Source organism: Crocuta crocuta, unplaced genomic scaffold (genome assembly GCF_008692635.1).
Source record: "Crocuta crocuta isolate KB4526 unplaced genomic scaffold, BGI_CrCroc_1.0 scaffold772, whole genome shotgun sequence".
In the NCBI taxonomy this organism is placed as follows: Eukaryota; Metazoa; Chordata; class Mammalia; order Carnivora; family Hyaenidae; genus Crocuta; species Crocuta crocuta.
The window spans coordinates 92,356-115,621 of record NW_027528830.1 but is presented as its reverse complement, the minus strand read 5'-3'; the positions used below and the strand labels follow the sequence as shown (position 1 = coordinate 115,621).

Here is a 23,266-nt window from a genome sequence, read left to right as displayed (position 1 = left end):
TCATGTGTAATCATAGAAAAAGGTATGGGAAAAAAATACATTACATTTAAATGAATTTTAGATTTAAATATATTTAAATATATTAAAATGTTAATGTAGGCATCTCTGAGAAATAAGATTATATGTGATTTTTGTCTTCTTAATTTATTACTGTTACTTTTCAAAATACTCTATTAAAAGCATGTATTACCTCTTACCATCAGAAAAAAAACAACAAAAAATTATGATAAAAATATTGGGCTATATTCACTTACTGTAGATATGGACACATCAATACAGCAAAATTGATATTCACCATAGTCACAGCCAAACAAAAAAACCTGAAATTGCTTGCAAAATTACTACTATCTAATATACATCAAATTGGGGTCAGGGATACTCATAATTGCTAAAGCTCCATAAAAGAATGTTCTAAAAGACAGGGAATTTTAAGGGGTAGAGTAACTTAGTCCTACCATTTTAGTCTTAATTCTGACTTTGGGAATCAAATTCTCCCCTTCATAAAATGTTTCCAGTTTTACTATACCTTCCTAAAAGACAATCTCTTTGCGTTCTGTTTTCAGGTGGATACAATGACCACCATTTGAGGCTGGCTGTCACTGGTAAGTATTTTCCAGAAGAAAAGTGTGATAAAGGTACAAATAGTTTTATGAGTCATATATGACCATCTTAAGGAACAGGCAAGTCTTTCCTGAGGGGATAAACCCATACGCTACATGGGCTTTCCTCGCTTGAGAAGATTGGCCTTAGATGTGTCTTGGAGGTCATGCTCTGTCATTTGCACGACACCTGGTTTTGTTACTTTGAGGGTCAACACAGGGACACGCCTCTGCATTACAAAGACATACCAGAACAAAAGAATATTTTAAGGCAGAATCCCATTTTTGTTTAGATCATTACCTACTCTTCTTCTTTCCCTCCAGGAGGGAGGGAAATTTATTTTGAATTTGTTAAGTTTGACCGCTATTTTGCCATCACATAACACTGATTCTGAGCTTTACATACCTTTCCTTCCTGAATACAGCACATGACAGCTTTTGGTAGTCCAAATGCCCGGTTTCTGCTCAGTCAAAATGAACAGCCTTTCCAAAAGCCAAGCCAGGCCCAGGGCAGGCCTAAAAAGGATCCACTACATCAACCCATAAAAGAACTGAAGGAGTAGCTTTCATCTTAACACTAGGCTCTGGACCATTAAAAAACCAGGAGACTAAAAGGAAAGGGGGTTGATTTTATACTAGGGGCACTGGGTATTAGCAACACAAAGCCAGTCCCCACAGTGCCCCCAGGAAGGCTGTGCTGGGGTTTCATGAATTTGAGAGAGAATGCTACTGGATGCAGGCAGTGAGTGAAAGGAGAAAAGCCTGGGAAAGAATTCTCAAGGTTATACTTTTTCAGTCAACAATCCCATCTCAGTCTCCAATTCTCCTTCAGCAGCCGCTCTGCTTCTACGTGAACTCCTTTGACCAGCCCCCAGCTTCAAGGTCAAAGCCAGTTGCCAGACTCAGGGCAATTACTGAGCCACTCACCCTGATCACTAAGATAACCAGATGGATACCTCTGCCAACGCTCACTTGTGTGTCACAGACACACCCTCAAAGTCTAGCTTTTTTAGAAGCTCATGTATGCAAGGAGCATACAAACATTAAAGTTTGGGCAAAAATTCTCTAGGTAATGCACATGACCTGTTCCTTCCCACACTTTAACAAATCATTACAAAGCTGAGTTCTGAAACATTGTTTTTGTCATTCTTGAGTTCCTATCCTGTTGGAGGAGAAACAGTTTTCCCTCTTTAACAAAATACATTGTTCTCACTGGAGATTTTCTTTTTTGTCCGTTAAATATGTGAAATTTTAAAGGTCATGAATCTGGGGATGTTGGGAAGGAAAATCATGATGCTGAAGGGAGGGTCAGAGCTGTTGCTAATGAACCAGGAGGGCATCTCCCAGGTGAAGGTTGGTACAAGTTATCTCTATTTCTCAAACCTTAAAAACATACTATTCAGCTGGCCAGAAAGTAATCTGGGCCTCAGGCTTCTACCTGTGATTTTCTTTCACCAGGGTTAAATAAAGATCAAATATTTACGGGGAGCCTGAGTGGCTCAGTCAGTTAAGGATCCGACTTGGGCTAAGGTCATGATCTTGCAGTCCGTGGGTTCGAGCCTTACATTGGGTTCTGTGCTGACTGCTTGGAGGCTGCTTCAGATTCTGTGTCTCCCTCTCTCTCTGCCCCTCTCCTCGTGCTCTGTCTCTCTCTCACACACAAATAAACATTAAAGAAAAAAAAAAGAGACCAAATATTTATTATGCTTGGAAGAGAGCTTTAAAACCATTAAGAATAAAATTAAAATATTAATAAACACTATGATTCTTCAGGTAAACTCCCTATCTCATGTCCTCACCTGGCAAGGAAAAGTGATAAAGCCAAATTATGATAATATTTTGTATCTGGGTCTAGCCTGGGGTAGACTGCCCTCCTGGAGTTCAACTTCCTCTTTCTTAACAGCATTCCCAGCCACTTTTCTGAATGGCACCAGTCTTTTATATTGACCCAAATAAAGAGAAGAGGATGAAGTAGTAGTGGTGAACAGAATAAAGCCCATTTACCACGGTTTCTTGATTCCATGGAAACTGCATGTCTTGGGGATGAACTCTGAGTAGCCAACCTGCTGTTCATGTAATAGGGAACCAGTGGTATAAATTCAGTAATTAATATATAGTTTACCATATATAGTATATAGTAAAGAACCTGCTAGTGTTCTCCATGAGGCTCACCAAATCAGCAAGCCAAAGAAATGTAGCTATGTCACTCCTCCTATCAAGAGGTGGTGTCTATTTCCTCCTACCTTGCATGGGGGCTGACCTTGTGACTTGCTCTGACCTATATGTGGCAGAAATGATGCTGTACCAGTTCTGGCCCAGCTCATGAGGCCTGCCAGCTTCCATTTTTGCTCTGTTGGAGCATTAAGCTACCATGTCAGAACTCTGACTTCCCTATGGTAGAGAGAGCCCCCAGCCATTTAAACCATCCCCTCCAAGGCACCACACATGTGAGGGAGACCATTCTCGATGTTCCAATTCCACCTGAGCTCCCAGCTAAATGCAGGTATATGAGTGATCCTGGCTGACACTATGTGGAGTGGAGATAAGCGAATTTCTGACTTTCAGAAAAGTGAGCAATAAAATGGTGGTGGTGGTGGTTTTGTTTTTGTTTTTTAAGCCATTGAGCTTTGGGTTAGTTGATTATACAGCAACAGACAACTGAAACAATCCCCTACAGAGAGCACAGACAAATTTTCCACTTAATTTCCACTTCCTTCATTTTACTAAATGTCAAACAAGTATTTTCCATTATAAGCCTTTGCCTGGGTTTCTTTTCTCACCTTTCAAGTCTTCTTAGCTCTTCACTCAAGAGGTTGTGCAGCTCCAGCTTTTCTAGAATGAGTTCACACTGCCTCTGGTACTGCTGCAGAGGGTTTTCAGGAAAGGAAGTGTGGAGTGCGTTCACACCTCCTAGCAGTGCACCTCCCTGAAGGGGTTTTGAGAAAATAGAAAATACCAGAAAGAGTCAACCAGTCAACCTGCAGAGAGGAGGCATACACTGGAGGCCACTGATCCCAGATCAGTCCTCTCCACTCCCATCTTGGCTGTCAATCACCTGCGGCCTTTTGCAAATTTCAACGGTTCTCTCCCTCCAGCATTGGTGGCAAGCACTGGTCCAGGAAACACACTGTCACTAGCAGGACAGTGAGTGCCCCTCAGACATGTTGAGGAAAAAAAAGTGAGATCCACTACTGCACACAGTGGGCAAAAGCAATGCTACTGATGCAAAGAATGTTTCCATGACCATGTTTTCCCTTCTTTTTAATGGTTTCCTTTGGATATATCCTGAAATTATTAGATCTAGGCTATGATCACTTTTATAACTCCTGATATACTATAACTTGTTTTTTTTAATGTTTATAATTAGAGTTCAAATATTAGGTGCAAAATACTCTTACCTGCATTGAGGATTCCATTACTGACACTGCTGTAATAGCATCTTCCAGAGTCACAGTGTCACGAAACATCAGGCGAGCATGAGCTAAGAAAATTATGAAGACAGAAATTTTTTAATGAACACTTGAGGTGACAAATGTAATGGTTTACCTGACCTCCCTGAAAAACTATATTTTATGAATGAGCTACTAATAACAAATTCATTTTACTAAAACAACCACGAAGGTCTAATTTCTTTCTTTCTTTTTAAGTAGGCTCCATACCCAGCATGGAGCCCAGCGTGGGGCTTTAACTCACAACCCTGAGATCAAGATCTGAGCCGAGATTAAGAGTCAGATGCTTAACCAAGTGGGCCATCCAGGCACCCCACAAGTCTAATTTCAACTAGTTTTAAAGTTGTTTCTCTAATGATGGGCCTGATCTTTCACAGCCCATGGCAATTCTGGGTATTTACATGAAAAGTACTCTGGGCTCCCAATAAAGAAAGGGGAAAAGGGTTACATAAGCATATATCTAATATTCAACTTTTTATTTCCATGTTTAAAAATATTTATTTTGAGAGAGAGAGAGAGGTGCATGTGTGTGAGTGGGGGAGGGGCAGAGAGATAAGGAGAGAGAGAATCCCAAGTGTTACCAGCACAGAGCCCAAAGCAGGGCTTAAACCGTGAGATCATGACCGGAGCTGAAACTAAGGGTCAGACTCTTAACTGAGCCATCCAGGTGCCCCATTAATGCTCATTTTCTAGTCTATTATAGAAATACAGAATATTAAACTCATTTCTCATCTCTGGCACTTCTCTTTATTTGTGAGCTTTTCAAAACTACCAAACTCACAAGCCTGCGTTTGGGATGCTTCTTGTCTTAATATTAGCTATAAATCCTTGACAAGTGAAGTATGTTTGTTTTATAAAACTTTTTATTAGGCATATATTGTCATCATATGATACAGTCAGTTCACATGGAATTTTTTTAAGAATTATTTTAAGGGCTAAATATAAAAGCCAGTATTAGAAAAAAAAAAAGGTCTTGATGTTTGTTTATTTATTTATTTAGAGAGAAAGAGTGCAAATGGGGGAGGGACAGAGAGAGAGTGAGACACAGAATCTGAAGCAGGCTCCAGGCTCTGAGCTGTCAGCACAAAGGCTGATGCGGGGCTTGAACTCACGAACCATGAGATCATGACCTAAGCCGAAGTCAGATGTTTAACTGACTGAGCCACCCAGGTGCCCCTAGGAAAAAAGTCTTGAGATGCATGTCAGTTGTATGTATGCACATTAGTCTCATGCCTTAAGGGATGGGCTCATCTATTATGTTAGTGATAGGCTGTGAATAGCAATTAGTGAGGAAAAAAAAGATATGCTACACAGGAAACAACTCTAAACAAGAAAGTACTCTACCCAAAATGCTAACAGACTACCACTGAGAGACAAACATTAGTAAATAAGACTTTCTAAGTGAATCATGTTACCAAGGGTCCTCTTCCTTAATGATGCTACACTCTTCTCAATACCCATAATATGTCCCCAGAAGAATGCAGGTTTCATAGCTCAGAGCCTTTGCTTTTCAAGCAACTATGAGCACCTTAGAAATTCTTCTTATTCATCTTTTAATTCATGGTGCCAAGCTCCATGCCTTGCACATAGTGGGCACCCGAAAGAAGTATTATTTGTTGAAAGAAATCAACCTTCTGCTAATCGGATCAAGCTTTCGAGCAGGCGGATGGTGGTCCGGGCAGCGTTCCGGGAATCACTCTGTCTCTGCATCTGGTAGTACCGGAGAAGAACCTGATTTCCCACATCAGACAGAGTAGGCTGTAGATTCCTAATCAGGCAGAAGTAGGTTTTCATCTTTTCCATGCTCCAGAGCTTCTCTGATTTGCTTGGGTAACCTGTATATATCAGGTGCGAGGTCAGCAATTTCTAAGAACAAGCAAACACCTCACTTTAAGGGTTCTGATAAAGTTCTTGTGCTCATTTTTAAAAAAGATAACCTGCAGCTTTGTGGCCACCGAAACCCAGATCTGATTCTGCATGGCATATAGTTCAAGAACAAACAGCCTTAGGATCTAAGCTTAATAAAGGTAAGCTTCCTACAGGGGTTAAAATTATCCAGAATAATTCTGGTCTGCCTATAGTAATACACAGTATTTGAGTAAATCTAATTTAATTTAAAGAGATCTGTTTCAAAATTCAGTCCAGTTTTCTTGGCGTACAAGAGGTAGGTGGTAACTATATACCATAAGTTTGCCCTCTTTTAATCACAAAGAACATATGTACCAACTATACTATCATCAGAGGGCCCTTTCCTTCTGCTCATTATTCTGGGCACATTAACTGGCCCCTCTCACTGCCTTCAATCTAAGTATCTCTCTATTGCCAGTTAGGTATGGAACCTTACTTAATTTTCTTCAAAGAGAATTTCACATAGTTATGTCTACTTTTTCTCCATCAATGTGAATGATTTATCTCCACATACCTTTGTTTTCTAAGATAAAGGAGGAAATTATACGATCCCAGTCTTCATTCTTGGTATCAAGCAAAACCAGGATCAGATCAAATCGACTTAAGAGTGGGCTGCCAAGGGCGATGTTCACGGACACGGACTCATGGGGGTCATACTGGCCTTTGGGGTTAGTTGCTGCCAGAATGGTGGTCCTTGTGTTCAGCTTGCACACGAGGCTATTAAAAGAGAGGGTACAATTCACTGACTGTTGAGATTCAAATAAAAAGCAAAATTAAACTTGTTAATAAAAAGAAAATCTTGTACCTTGAAAATCCAGAGAAACTGTGTGAAAAAGAATATGGAATGATACAACGAGGTATCACAAACACCAAGTTCAAAGAAGTACATTAACAGTAGCCTATGCTGAAGGGAAGTTATTGTTACATAAACACTTCTTATGCCCCTACTATGAGTAGATCCCTTTTCTGGGTGCTAAGAGGTGTACAAAACGAAATAAAACATGGATACTGTTCTTAAGGAGCTTGTAATCTACCAGGTATAATGGAAGACAGGAAAGACTATGGTAAGTTCTAGAAGGATAAAGTTCCTAGGGGAAGTTAAGATGACGTGTATCCATTTATGGGTTGGAAGAGATCATTAGAGAAATGATACAAAGTAGCTTTTGAACTGGGCCCTTCACAACATCTTGGCTTTTTAAAGTGGAGATTAGATATATGTATTTGTGAGGGAGTGAAGGTGAGGGGTGAGGGTGACTGGAAAATGATGAGCGGGTAAAGCAAAAACTTGTGTACTCATTTCTTTTGATTTTTCTAAAACTGAAAGAAACAAGAGTCAGAGACACAGAAAGAGGAAGAGAAAGTTGGGAAGGGAGTGGGAGAGGGGAAGGAAGGGAGGGAAAGGAAGTCAGGAAAAATAAGGATTGATCAGCATCGCTTTTTTGGTTTGTTGTGAGCATAGCTGATACACAATGTTACATTAAATTGTATGTGTATAACTTAGTGATTTGACAAGTTTATTTATTAATTTTTTAACATTTATTTATTATTGAGAGACAGAGAGACACAGAGCATGAGCAGGGGAGGGGCAGAGAGACGGGAGACACAGAATCTGAAGCAGGCTCCAGGCTCTGAGCTGTCAGCACAGAGCCTGACGCAGGGCTCGAACCCATGGAGTGTGAGAACATGACCTGAGCTGAAGTTGGATGCTTCACCGACTGAGCCAACCAGGAGCCCCTGATTTGACAAGTTTATACATTATGCTCTGTTCATCACAAGTGTAGCTACCATCTGTCCCATTATATCACTAATACAAAATCACCAATTGTATGCCTTATGCTCTGCTTTTTATTTGCATAACTTACTTTCCATAATTGAACTGTGACTTACTCATTCCAGAACTGAACTGATTCCCTCTCCCATTCATGTATTTTGCTCAAACTCCCATTTTCCTCCCCTTCGGCAACCATCAGTTTGTTCTCTGTATTTATAGTTCTGATTCTGCTTTTTTAAAAAATTTTTTTAGATTTCATTTATGAGTGGAATCATATGGTGCTTGTCTTTCTCATTCTGACTTATTTCACTCAGCATAATACCCTCAAGATCCATCCATGTTGTCTCAAATGGCATGATCTTATCCTTTTTTGTGGCTGTGTAATATTCCAGTGTGTATATGTGTGTATTGGTGTGTGTACACGTGGATATACACACACATTTTCCTCATCCATATGTCTACTGATGAACACTTAGGTTGCTTCCATGTCTTGGCTATTGTAAATAATGCTGCAATGAACATGAGGGTACATATATCTTTTTTTGAGTTTGTGTTTTTGTTTTCCAACAGTGGAACAATTGGACCTTATGGCATTTCTATTTTTAATTTTTGAGGAACCTCCATACTGTTTTCCACAGTAGCTATAAACCAACTAACATTCCCACCAACAGTGCATGGGTGTTCCTTTTTCTCCATATCTTCACCAACCATTTGTTGTTTCTTATCTTGTTGATTTTAGCCATTCTAACAGGTAATATCCCATTACAGTTTTGATTTGCATTTCCCTGATAATTAGTGATGCTAAGCATCTTTTTTATGTGTCTGTTGGCCATCTGTAGATCTTCTTTGGAAAAATGTCTATTCAGATCCAGAAAAATCCTAAAGAATTCACCAAAAAAACTACTAGAAGTAATAAATTCGGTAAAGTGGCAGTCTACAAAATTAATACCAAGTAATTTGTGGCTTTTCTACACACTAGCAACAAAGTTGCAGAAAGAGAAATGTTAAAAAAAAAAAACAACACTATTTATAGTTGCACCAGAAAGAATAAAATATGTGGGAATAAACTTAACTGAAGAGGTAAAAGATCTATATTCTGAAAACTATAAAAAAATTGAAGATGACACAAACAAATGAAAAGATATTCCATGCTTACAGGTTGGAAGAATAAATACTGTTAAAATGTCCATACTACCCAGAGCAATCTACAAATTCAATGCAATCTCTATAAAAGGCCAACAGTATTTTTCACAGAACTAGAACAAATAATACTAACGTTTATATGGAATCACAGAAGACCCCAAATAGTCAAAGCAATCCTGAGAAAGAAGAACAAAGCTGGAGGTATCACAATTCTAGATTTCAAGATACACTATAAAACTGTAGTAATCACAACAACATAGTACTGGCATAAAAATATACACATAGATCAATGGAAGAGAATAGAGACTCCGGAAATAAACCCACAATTATATGGTCAATTACTCTATGACAAAGGAGGCAAGAATATACAATGGGGAAAAGACACATTTTTCAATAAACTGTGCTGGGAAAACTGGACAGCTACATGTAAAAGAATGAAACCAGACTACTTTCTAGTATCATGCGCAAAAATAAAATGCATTAACAACCTAAACAAGAGACCTGAAATCACAAAAGTCCTAGAAGAGAAAACAGGCAGTAATTTCTCCGACATCAGCCACAGCAATAATTTTCTAGGTAAATCTCCTAAGAGAGAAGAAAGCAAAAATAAACGGGATTACATCAAAATAAAAGGCTTCTGCAGAGTGAAGGAAACCATCAAGAAAACAAAAAGCCAACCTACTGAATGGGAGAAGATGTTTATAAATGATAAACCTGATCAGGGGTTAATATCCAAAATATATAAAGAACTTATACAAACGAACACCAAAAATACCAAACAACCCAATTTAAAAATGGGCAGAGGACCTGATTAGTTATTTTTCTGAAGAAGACATATTGATAGTTAACAAACATATGAAAAACCTCACATTTTTGAGGAGCAACAGTGAAGGGAAGACTCAGGAGGTCTAGGTGCAGTGGGCAGGCTAGATGGGGAAAAACCTGTGGACAGGATACATGGAGAAGATCAAAACAATGGCCCAGGAAGAGGCACACACGTCCCGAACAGAGCAGTGGCACCATAGGTATGGAAATGACATAACTTAGACATTGTTTTTGAACTTATCATTGATGGGCAAGTCCTCAAAATAGCATGGCATATTCATTAACAGTAACAAATGTAGGTTATTTTTTCTCTGTAAATTTGTATGCTCTCCATTCAATGACCATTTTTAGTTACAGTGACATATCACAGCCCTGTGATATCAGCAAACATGGGCTACATTTGTTAATCTCTGAGCTATTTCCAGTTGGTTCTAGTGACCAGTTCATGAGACTGTAAAAGTTTAAGAATCTTAATTTGTAGTAAATGGCACAAGAAGACACTCATTAAAGAGAAACACAAACAAGGCACTAAATCCCTCTGTAAAATGAAATCCCTTTTAAAGTTTTACTGAAAGGGGGGCACCTGGGTGGCTCAGTTGGTTAAGCATCCCATTCTTGATTTCAGCTCAAGTCATGATGTAGCAATTTGGGAGTTCAAGCCCTGTGTAGGGCTCTGTGCTGACAGAGCAGAGCCTGCTTGAGATTCTCTCTCTGCCCCTCCACTGCTCACTGTCTGTCTCCAAATAAATAAATATTTATTTTTTTTCTTAAATAGTTTATTATCAAGTTGCTTTCCATATAACACCTAGTGCTCATCCCCACAAGTGCTCTCCTCCATGCCCATCAACCCCCTTCCTCTCTCCCACACCCCCATCAGCCCTCAGTTTGTTCTCAGCATTCAAGAATTTCTCATGGTTTACCTCCCTCCCCAGCTATTTTTCCCTTTCTTCTTTCCCATGGTGCTCTGTTAAGTTCCTCCTAATCCACCTATATGTGCAAACATATGGTATCTGTCCTTCTCTGCCTGACTTATTTCACTCAGCATAACACCCTCAAATTCCATCCATGTTGCTACACAGGGCCAGATTTCATTCTTTCTCATTGCCATGTAGTATTCTATTGTATAGATAAACCACATCTTCTTGATGCATTCATCAGTTGATGGGCACTTAGGCTCTTTCCACTATTTGGCTATTGTTGAAAGTGCTGCTATGAACATTGGGGTCCATGTGCCCTGATACATCAGCACTCCTGTATCCCTTGGGTAAATTCCTAGCAGTGCTATTGCTGGGTCATAGGGGAGTTCTACAGTTAATTTTTTGAGGAACCTCCACACTGTTTTCCAGAGGGGCTGCACCAGTTTACATTCCCACCAACAGTGTAGGAGGGTTCCCGTTTCTCCACATCCTTGCCAGCATCTGTAGTCCCCTGATTCGTTCATTTTAGCCACTCTGACTGGCGTGAGGTGGTATCTCAGTGTGGGTTTGATCTGCATTTCCATGATGATGAGGGACACTGAGCATCATTAAAAAAATTTACTGAAAGGGAAAAATTCTGAATAGCTTATATTTTACAACTTATGTGCCAAAATGGCTTTGTTAAGGCAGTTGTTTAGTCCTTGTGGAACCAAGTTTGAAGGAAAAAAAAGAGTAGTACATTGTTCCTAACTAATCTTACAAAGAACGTTTAATCCATACTGAAGTGAGGCTGTTTGCATTTATCATAGAAAAGGAGTATTACTGAAATACTGGCAATGAAACAAAATATAACTGCATATGAAGTGATTTTCAAAAAAATATTTTCAGTATGAGGTAAAACTGCCTGTTCTTCCTCCCTCTGATCTACCTATATAATAAGGTATTTCCTGTGTGCAGAGGACTGTAATGACAGTTCAGGAAGGTATACAGTGGTCCCTCCTTCAGTTAGTCTCCAACAGAACTGCTGCAGGGAGGGAAGGTTCTACACGGTGCTTGCCAGACAATACATGAGCCACAGATGATGGCATCCTTGTCAGCGTTAGCATCAGCAAAGAGGCACTTCTGTGAAGACTCCTGTGTATCTGTAAGGTATATCATCTTAAAGCTACCCATGATGTGAGAAGGGAAATGAACAAGCAAAGAAAGAAAGAAGGTGGTGAATTATTTCTGAGGTAACTGGGGGAAAAAAAGAAACAAATAAGCTTAAGGAAGGGGGCTAAGGACAACTTATATGTGAAGAAAACAGGCTGCCTGATGGACAGTTGGTGGAAATGTGAGCAATGTACAGCAGAGGAGTGGTTTCTGGTCATTTGAAACAGGGGAAGGCTGTATACGCACCTGGTGTTTGCAGATCTGTGATACAAACATTGCTGCATTAAAACCAAAGGAGGCTCTGGTAAAATACAGACACACACACACACACACACACACACACACAGAGTCTAATCCTAAGTACTTCATGCATACTAATGGCTCACTAAATAACTACTGAATGATTGAACTCACAGATTGGAGTAAGGTAATAATCATGTTTTCAATGCAGTATGACCTCTATCTTCTTCAACAACAATACTACAGGTAACTACTGTATTCATAATGCCAAGCATTGTGCTAGGCTTTATGTATACACACTATCCCTAATATTCACAAAAACCTAAGAGGTGAGATAACATATCACCAACTTAGAAATAAGGAAAATAGAAGTTGAAGGATGGTAGTAACTCCCCCACAGGTGACAGCAGCAGAGCTGAGCTCCCATTCAAATCCAGACCTGCTTGGCTCCAAAACCAGTGCTCTTTTACCTGCAGACTGCCACCCAGGTATAACATCTTAAACAGTTCCTGTGTGGTCTTTAAATGTGTGTGTGTGTGTGTGTGTGTGTGTGTGTGTGTGTGTGTGTGTTTTATATTTATTTTTGAGAGAGACAGAGAAAGAGAGCACGTGTGCACATGAGGAGGAGAGAGAGACAGAGAATCCAAAAGTTGGACACTTAACTGACTAAGCCACCCAGGCACCCCGTCCTGTGTGGTCTTAAAGAATCTGTCTGATGGTTTAGGCCTTCATTGACTTGCCTTATCTTTTTCCTACTTGATTCGATCCTCCTTGAAGGGCTGTGACTTATTGTTACCATGCTTACATGCCTGTCACGTATTAAATGATCAATAAACATTCACGAAATACATGACAAATAAAAAATATATCTTTAGTTCAGTTATTTCTAAAATTCAGGGCCATTTTATACTTACAGACTTCAACAGTCATAAAATAATCATGCTAATATGTGTTTTTTTCTACATTAACTCCAAGGAGTGAAAACATTCCAGTTGCTGAAAAAACTACTTTTCCATTTTAATCCAAATGTTTTCACTTTCCTAAAACACACAGTGGTAACTTTTCTATTCTAAAGTTAGGTTACACAAATTATCTGTACTATTACAGGCCCTCCAGAAAGTGCCCTTGACTTTGCAATGCTCTCCAGTACTCTCATTACATCCTTTACGGGGTGATCCCCATCTCCACTCATGGCTTTAATCACCACCGATACGCTGGTTCCCGTAAATTCAGTTCTCGACTGTGGGACTGGCTGCTGTGTGTTCATCAAACCTTGTTTGCCCTTTGCCCCAGGCACAGAGCCAGACCATGTTTCCCATCCTCTTTTGTGTCTGAGTAGGTCTGTGGTGAGTAAGTCTTCTCAATGGAATGGGGGTGGAAGAACATATGCCATTTCCATGTCAGGCACCTATGTTCCTGTTCAACCCTTCTCATCCTCTCCCTCTGCCAGCATAAACCAAGATAAGGCCCTGGAGTCAGAGCGCTACCCGAGGGACGGAGCTAGGCCCTGGACGAGTGCATGGAGCAGAGCACCCCACCCTCAACACACATGAGAGTGTGGCATAAGCAAGAAAAACTTCCTTTGCCAAAATATTGCAGGCAAGAGATGAGCACAGGAAAGAATCGACCAGTTTTCAAGGAGTAATGAAGAGAATAGACAGCTCAGAAATGTGAAGTATGGAAAGGGTGGAAAACACAACTGCTTCTAGACCCCAGAGAGTAGGAGCAAGACTTGAAAGGGTTTTGAACAACAGAGCCCCAGTAAATTCTCTCCGGTGTGCAAAATGACCCAGGTTAAGGGTGAAGCCTTCAGTTATAGATGGCCTCAAGTTAGCCACCATTAGGTTGAATAAAAGAGGAATGGAAGCCACACTCATGCTCACAGCAATATTATTCACAATGGCCCAGAGGTGGAAGCTACCCCAGTGACCACGGATGGACGAATAAACAAAAGTGAGGTATGTATACATATACATACACAAACACACAGTGAAATATTATTCAATCTTGAAAAGAAAGGAAATCCTGCTACTTACTATAACAGGGACAAACCTTGAGGACATTATACAAAATGAAATAAGTCAGTCACAAAAGATAAATATGCTATCAATCTGCTTATATGGGATTTCTAGAGTAGTCAAATTTATAGGGACAGAAAGTAAAATGGTGATTTCCAGGGATGGGGAAGAAGGGAAAATGGGTCGTTGTTGCTTAAGGAGTATAGAGTTCTAGTTCTGCAAGACGAAAAGGGTTCTGAAGATTAGCTGTACAACAATGTGAATATGAATATGCTTAATATCACTGAACTGTACACTTAGAAGTATTTAGGATGGTAAATTTTACATTAGGTATTTTTCTTCACCACAGTAAAAATAAATGGAGGCCATAATGGACTGAATGTTTGTGACTCCCCCAAATCTACATGTTGAAGCTCTAACCAGCACGGTGATAATATTATGAGGCCCATAATATTATGGGCCTTAAGGAAGCAATTAGGTATAGATGAGCTCATGAAGGTACTGCCCCCATAAGGGGATTAATGTCCTCGTATGAAGAGGAGGAGAGGCCAAACCTCGCTCGCTTTCTCTCTCCCACAGACACATAACTGCACACGCACACACACCAAGGAAAGACCTTGTGAGCACACAGCAAGAAGCAGCTGTTTACAAGCTGGGAAGAGGGTCCTCACTAGGAGCTGAATCTGTCAGCACCTTGATCTTGTAGTTTCCAGCTTCTAGAACCGTGAGGAATAAATGTCTGCTGTTTAAGCCACCAGTCCATGGTATTTTGTTATAGCAGCTCACACTAAAACAAAGGCAAAGAAGGAAAGGAAAGAAAACCCCAGAGCAAGCCAGATTTGAGAAATCTGTGAAGAAAAGAACTCTGGATGCCAGTACAAGCATTTGACTGGAAGCAAAGGGATGAGAGGCCTCTGATTCTAGGAGATCCATGCTGCAAAAGAAACCATACCTTCACTCTACAGAAAGCCTTTGATGTTTTCAAGTTGTAAAATAACCTGTGGCAGATATGACACCAACAGCACAAGCAAAAAAAGACAAAACAGATAAAATGGACTTCATCAAAATTAACAACTTTGTGCTTCAAAGAATGCCATCACAGAAGTGAAAAAACCCACAGAATGAAATTATTTGCATATAATAGAGCCAAGAAAGGACCTCTATCCAGAATATATACATAACTCTTAAAACTCAACAATAAAAAGGCAAATAATCCAGTTAAAAATGGGCATAGGATTTGAATAGATGTTTCTCCAATAAAGATACACAAATGGCCAATAAGCACATGAAAAGATGCTCAGTATTATCAGTCATTAGGGAAATGCAAGTCAAGACCACAGGCGAGATACTAAAGGCACACTAGAATTATTATAATCACAGACAAAACAGGTGTTGGCAAGGATACAGAGACACTGGAACCCTCCTACACTGCTCGAGGGACTGTGAAATGGTGCAGTGGCACTGTAAAGGTTTGAAAGTTCCTTAAAAAGTTAAATATTGTTAACATACGACCAAGTGATCTCTCCTATTACATACCCAAGAGCAATGAAAACATATATCCACACAAAAACTAGTATGTGAATCTTCTTAGTAGCATTGTTCCTCATAACCAAAGTGGAAACATCCCAGATTTCTATCAACTGATGAATGGATAAACGAACTGTGGTATATTCATATAATGGAATACTATGAGGCCATGAAGGAAGCTATTGGTGGTACATGCCATAGCTCGGATGAACCTTGGGAACATTATGTCAGTTAGAACACTTGAGGACCAGTCCTGAAGGCTAAAGAGCTCTGTGATGGAAGGGGCCAGGGCACCTGAATGATTTCATGGGCTGGAACAACTCCTCTTCCACACATTGGTGAGCAAGACACAACCTTAGATTGTGTTAAGCCACTGTCTGCTATAGCAGTTAGCCTCCCCTGAGCGATATCCAGCAAATCTCTCTAATGAACTCTAGATCCTTTGGCTGTAGCAAAAACTACTCCAAAGTTTGAGTGGTTTCCTCACCCAAAAAATCGGGCCAAAAAATAGCCTGTGATGTAATACATATCTGTTTCTAGATTATCCAACACTTTTAGAATACGGTCCCAATTAAAAGAAAAACTACTTAGCACTCAAAAAGTGGGGTAAAAAGCCTCACAAAACTATACAAAATAAAAATATATTAAGGATATGCTCACAATCCATGAACACATATTACAAAATTATTAAAAAATAAGATTGTTAAAGTTGACAAATCACCTTTGACTGACTCAATGAAGGGTAACAAGAGAGAACAAGACACAGGCCAGGGCAGCTCATACGGAGCATCTAGAAAGAATGGAAACTCTCAGAGTGTGTGATGTGAACTTACATTTTCACACCCTTGTGGCACACTTGGATGCCTGTAAGGGATCCTTATCCTGTTCCAGAGCCCCCTCAGCTCCCTCAAGAGTCAGAACCCTCTCAGTGGCATTGGGTAGAAGGACTTGTTCCCACCTCTCCCTGTCTCCTCGCCTTAGCCTGAGGCTAATCTGAAGAGGATGCCACCAGAGACACAGCTTCACAAGATCCGGAGGAAGGGGCAGACAGGTTGTCTGGTATGTAGAGAAATCTTACCTGGGAGCAGTGATTCCTAAGCCTGGCTCATCAAAGAGAGCCAAGGTTGGTTGTAATAACAGAGATTCTCAGGTCCCATCTCTGAGATTCCGACTGGTAGGCCTGGTGTGGGCTAGAAAACACCACCAGCAGAGTGACTGGTGCTGTGGCTCTTCTATGGCTGTTAAAATCACAGGTACAATAAACGACTACTTGTCTGTCTCGCTACAAAGACTGAGCATCTTGAGGCACCTGGGTGGCTCAGTGGGTTAAGCATCTGACTTCATTCAGCTCAGGTCATGATCTCATGGTTTGCAGGTTTGAGCTTCACGTGGGGCTCTGGGCTGACAACTCAAAGCCTGGAGCCTCCTTCGGATTCTGTGTCTCCCTCTCTCTCTGCCCTTCCTCCTGCTTGTGCTCTGTCTCTGTCTCTCAAAAATAAATAAACACTAAAAAAAATTTTCTGAGCATCTTGAGAACAAAGGCCTTGCCTTTTCCTCTTTGTGATGTGAGTAGCATGGCATTGTTTAGTGCTCAAGACAGGTTTATTGAGCAAAACAATACATTGCCATCATGCTTGTTTTTATTTTTTAATTATTTTTATTTTTAAAAATATTTTTTATTTCTTTTGAGAGAGAAAGTATGAGAGAATAAGTGGGGGAAGGGGAGAGAGAGAGAGAGGGAGAGAGAGAGAGGGAGAAGGAGAGAGAGAATCACAAGCTGGCTCCACACTGTCAGTGCAGAGCCCAGTGTAGGGCTCAAACTCACAAACCACAAGATCATGACTTGTGCCAAAATCAAGAGTTGGACACTCAACCAACTAGGCCACCCAGGCACCCCCAGTGTGCTTGTTTTTAAAATTTAGACTGTACTTCCTACCTAGACTTGTGAGTATAATTTAGTAGCACCAAATATATAATTACAACATCAAATTTTCTCCTCAAAGAAATATCAAAGGTATCCTTTTAATTACTTAAGAGTCAACTGATACCCTGCCTTTGAACTCTAACTCTATGCAGTGTATACAGAGTGATATATTTATTTCTTATTTTTTTAACATTTATTTCATTTTTGAGAGAGAGAGACAGAGCATGAGCAGGGGAGGGGCAGAGAGAGAGGGAAACACAGAATCCAAAGCAGGTTCCAGGCTCTGAGATGTCAGCACAGAGCCCGATGCGGGGCTTGAACTCAGGAACCGTGACATTATGACCTGAACCAAAGTCAGATGCTTAACCAACTGAGCCACCCAGGCACCCCCAAAGTGACACATTTAAACACACACACACAAAACTGAGAAATTCCCTGCAGCCTTGGAGGCCAGCCAGATATTCTGATTGAATGGTTCACACTATATCCTTAAACTATAATTCAAATTAAAAAATCCTTCACAAAGCAATCAGACTTTAGTCACTTGAAATGAGAGAGATAACAAAAGAACACACATTTCAGAATTCCTAAAAATGATACTGTAAGGTATCAAACATCTTAAAAAACTTGAAGTGTTCTTAGAGAAAGTACCCAGAACATCAGGATGATGATGGCCCTTGTATTGCTAGCCAAATTAAGATGCCTTTGAACTGAGGAGTGAAGGGTAGGTAAAGTGTTTTAAGGGTAAAATTCAGAGTATCTTTATTTGACTTTGGTGGAATACATGATTCAGTATTCCGTTTTCACACTTAACCCTTCTAATCGGCTTACTAATTAACAACTTGAAATGCTTTATGTCTCCAGACACATTGTTTCAAGAGCTCTGCATCTGGCAAATAACTGTATACTTTGCATCAGGAAGATTAACAGGCTCCTAGTTAGGGACAGAATAAAACTTAAGGTTCTGAAGACTGTTAGCCCCCCAAATTAGATAGAGCTACTGATGGAGGAAGACCCAACTTTTTCTTAAACAGTAGAGTGACACACAGAGAAAGTGCCATGAAAAATGAACATAAGCGATGGTGGAACTTAAAGATGTTTTTCTTGGTCCCACCCACTACCACACAGACGGTCCGCAAACACTGCGCCCTGAAGGCACACTTAAAGCCATCCCAAAAGCAAAACCACAATGTGTACTATTCTTCCACTGTTCTCTACGTGATATTATGTCAAAATAAACATCTTTTAAATGTCAAAGGACACTTCCTCCAGACAGAGGGAGAAAAATATCACATAACTGGTGGTAGACATGATCTGGGGAGAAACTGCAGAACTTGACCAGGAGCAACTAAGTGCGGTCTTGATAAACTCTTCCAGCCTTTTTCTTTATCTCTTTGAAACCCACTGAGCTCAAGACTTTTCTCATCAAGAGGCACCTGCTATTTAGATTGATTCATCAGGCTATTCTGTCTGTCTAAACTATTGCTCCTCAGCACTGACAAGTCCAAGCACTGACAACTGTTGTATTCCTAAAGTGGTTCTTTGTCCTCATTATAGTGCTGGACAGGCCAACCACTGGAACGTCCACCAAGCATGTAACAATCCCGTCTTTGTAAATTGCCACGCACTAACAGTGGGCTGGAGTAGAGACTGGAAACAGACTTAGGGCAGTCACCCTATAAACCAGAGGTGTCTGAGCTGCTGCTGCATAAGGGACTATCTAATTGGACCTCTTTTGAGGGTATCTGAAATGGACACAAGAGGGAGAACTGAACTGCTATTTTATATCTACTTGAAACAATCTCCCATTCTCCAAATTATGTTCCAGTCACCAAATGTTCCAGTCACCAAAAGAAGCAGCTTCTTTTATTCTGTTCTTCGGTTTCTGCATTTGTAAAAATGTGGTTATAATAATCGTGGCCTGATACCAACTATTGTGAGAAAGAAATGAGTTATTACATGTGCAATGCTTAGAATAGAGCCCCGCATCTACTAAGTACTAGATAAATACAGATAGCCCTTTATTACCCAAACTCCTGCTTTCTGTAACTAGGAATTTGAATATGTTAAGATAAATTTTCTGATAAATTCCTTGCTATCCAAATTCAGGAACAAAATAGATTTGGCTAGAGAGAGATACTTGTGTTACTTATTATAGTTAAGTACCTTATTATGTGCCAGGCACCATTCTGTGTGATTTACATGTAACAGTAAATTAACCTTCTTTTTTTATTGAATTATATTTAACATGTATCATTGTGTAAACCTAAGGTATACAACATGTTGATTTGACACATTTATAGATATGGTAATGTAGTTGCTATCAAAGTGAAAACTTACACTTGTATCTTGTTATGTAATTACCATTTCTTTTTCACAGTTGGCGTGATTAAGATCTAGTCTGTTGGCACTTTTGATGATTATAATATTATTGTCTACATTCACTATAACGTGCATTAGATCTCCAGGACTAGTCTACTAGCTACAAGTTTGCACCCTTAAAAAATATCTTTCCTTCTCCCCCAACCCCCAGGTCCTGGCAAACACTATTTTACTCTGTTTTTGAGTTGGCTCTTAAAAAATTTTTTTAAATGTTTATTTAGTTTTTAGAGGGAGAGACAGAGCATGAGTTGGGGAGGGGCGGAGAGAGAGAGAGAGGGAAAGAGAGAGAGGGAGACAGAGAATGTGGAACAGGCTATAGGCTCTGAGCTGTCAGCACAAAGCCTGATGTGAAGAGAGATCAGGACCTGAGCCAAAGTCAGACACTTAATCGACTGAGTCACCCAGGTGCCCCTGAGTTTGGCTCTTTTAGATGCTATATGTAAGTGATATCATACAGTATTTGTGTTCTGTCTGACTTATTTTACTTAGCATAAAATGTTCTCATGATCTATCCTTGTTGTAAATGGCAGATTACATTCTTTCTCAGGCTGAATGTATTCCATTTTATATATACATATCACATCTTCTTTGTTCATTCATTTGTTGACAGGCACTTAGGCTGTGTCCGTATCTTGGCTGTTGTGACTTATGCTGCAGTAAACATGGGAGTACAGGATATCTCGATATCCTGTTTTTATTTCCTCTGGTGTATACTCAGAAATGGGACTGCTGAATCATATGGGAATTCTTTTCGTTCCTATTATGTAGGCTGCCTTTTTAAAATTAAAAATTAATATTTGAGAGAGAGAGAGAGACAGAGAGAGAGACAGAGAGAGAGAGAGAGAGAGAGGGAGAACAAGCAGGGGAAAGGAGCAGAGAGAGAGAGAGAGTAGGCTCCATGCTTCATGGAGCTAAATGGGCTCCATGCTCAGTGCGGAGCCCTAGGTGGGGCTTGAAGCCATGACCCTGGGATCATGAACAGAGCCAAATCAAGAGTTGGACACTCAACTGACTGAGCCACTCAGGCGCCCCTGTAGGCTGCCTGTTGAAGACACATTCTACAAGGTTGAGCTGAAGGCAGGCATGCAGTCCCAGACCAAGTAGAGGCATGTATTCCTCTCTGAGCAAACTGCACCTTTAGCAAACTACTCAGGAAGGGGTCCTCGCCCTGCACTACATGTTCAAAAGGAGCATGTAGTTGAATTACTTGGTCCTGGAGGAGAACACAGACAATGACCCCGGTAAGTCTTTACTCAGGAACCGGGAGACTTCTGAGCAGATTATTCTGCAAGCCACCAACATTGACATCCAGCAAGCGTGGGCACAGGACAACGATCAAGTCTTAGAAAAACAGTGAGACTCCTTAAATGCTGCAGTGGGACCTCATCCATCAATGATTACTATATGCTGAAGGAGAATGAAATCTCTGTGAACCCAGGCGAGGTGGCCCAGGTCCTCACGGTTAACAAGCAGAACACGTGCATGATGTTATCAGCCTGTCAGCAACCATCCTTCCAGAGCTGAGGGCTGGGTCCTGGGCAGCAGCCTGGTGTCCCTCACCAAAGCCAGGCTGGCAGCAGAAAACAGTGACAGGAGGGGCACCTGGGTGGCTCAGTCGGTTAAGCATCCGACTTCGGCTCAGCTCATGATCTCACTATTTGTGGGTTTGAGCCCCGCGTCAGGCTCTGTGCTGCCGGCTCAGAGCCTGGAGCCTGCTTCAGATTCTGTCTCCCTCTCTCTCTGACCCTCCCCTGCTCATGCTGTCTCTCTCTCTCTCAGAAATAAGTAAAACATTAAAAAATTTACATTAAAAAAAGAAAAGAAAACAGTGACAGGAGCAGTAAATAAGTGCTTCATTGGCTTCCCCAGGATAGGAGTATGCAGATTTAGAAAAGTGAAAAACAAACAACACGAACACATAAACACATGGTAGGGAACTACTGCTGCCTAATCTTGAAGGTGCCACCGGAACCAATGTTTTGAGTGCTGGAATCATAAGCAGCATGTCGTCCAGGGTGGACCTTTCTGATGTTGTTGGTAATGGTGGTTTCTCCTTTCTCTTTCCCCCCACCCTACTAAGAAACCTCCTGAAACCCTAGGTGATGCAAGGCCTGCCTTCTGTTGTTCCATTAACTGACTGCAGGATTCACTGAACTGGACTTCTATTTTTATTGTAACACGTTATATATGGGTAATGTTCCAAATATGTACGTACACATACACACACACACACACACACACACACAAAGGTGATTTTTTTCCCTCTTCAAAACAAAGAGTTTAGACATCAACTAAAGAAGTAAAATGAATCATACAGCTCTAAGCATCAGTAGGAGCATTAATGTGGGAGAATTACAGTTAGCAAGTGCTAACCAGTAAGGAGGGCTGAACAAGTCTGAAAGACTCACAGACACAAAAAAAATCAGAAAAAGTATCTGAGTCACAATGTTGGGAAAGCAGGTCTGAAGGTGAATACACTTATGCTATGGCAGCAATGAACAATACAGCTGCTATTTTAGATCTACTTTGAACAAAAACTCCCGTTTTCCAAATTATGTTCGTCTCATCAAAAGATGCAGCCTTTGCCGTCCCGGGCACCCTAGCTGCCCTGGCTTAAGGTGCCCTTCAGGTAACGTGAGCTTTTCTCATTATAACTTTCAAAGGCCTTTCCAGTTGTCATCCACCCTGCAGCACTTGAGGGTTCGTCCTGGAGCATAATCAGGTTTTGGCTGGCTGATCAGAGCTCCTGGACACATGCAGGAGCCAGGTGATGATGATGATAACAGTCCATATCCATTTATCACAATTTCAAAATCCAAAAAATTCTGAAAAAGTGAGTTGTTCATAGTTAATTTGGCAGGAAAATCTGACCTAAATTGATGTACCTTTATTACATTTAGTGTGAAGTTTTATAGCTTCACTGTAGTATGATTAAAATAAAATGCTTGATTACAGAGGCACCTGGGTGGCTTAGTCAGTTAAGTATCTGACTTCAGCTCAGGTCATGATCTCGCGGTCTGTGAGTTTGAGCCCTGCATCAGGTTCTGTGCTGATAGCTCAGAACCTGTAGCTTGTTTCAGATTCTGTATGTGTGTGTGTCTCTCTCTCTGCCCTTCCCCCACTCACACTTTGTCTCTCTCTCTAAAATAAACATTAAAAAAATTTTTTAAAAATGATTATAGGCACTGTCTCAGGCACTGCTGGTAGATTTCATAATATAGGACATATGCACTGTATTTCTTTCCTAAAATGAAAACCAAAAAATCTGAATTCTAACATGTATTTGGCCTTAGGGGTTTCTGAAAAGAATTGTAGGTCTATAATAGTAACACTTAACTAGCATTTATTATATGTCAGGTTAGATCATAAGCACTTTACATGGATTAACTCAACCATTTTCATTGTGGCCCT

General features: G+C 40.5%; 1 protein-coding gene across 2 annotated transcripts in view; it reads right to left on the bottom strand.

Moving 5' to 3' along the window:
* Positions 1 to 23,266, bottom strand: part of MCM9 (minichromosome maintenance 9 homologous recombination repair factor) — a 106,672-nt gene that overhangs the window by 2,611 nt on the left and 80,795 nt on the right. For both annotated transcript variants that reach the window (XM_077755985.1, XM_077755986.1), the window contains 4 exons: positions 6,471 to 6,673; positions 5,680 to 5,883; positions 3,998 to 4,080; positions 3,380 to 3,525 (listed from right to left, as the gene is read on the bottom strand). In XM_077755985.1, the coding sequence (XP_077612111.1) occupies positions 3,380 to 3,525; positions 3,998 to 4,080; positions 5,680 to 5,883; positions 6,471 to 6,673 (636 nt within the window). The remainder of the gene's footprint in view (positions 1 to 3,379; positions 3,526 to 3,997; positions 4,081 to 5,679; positions 5,884 to 6,470; positions 6,674 to 23,266) is intronic.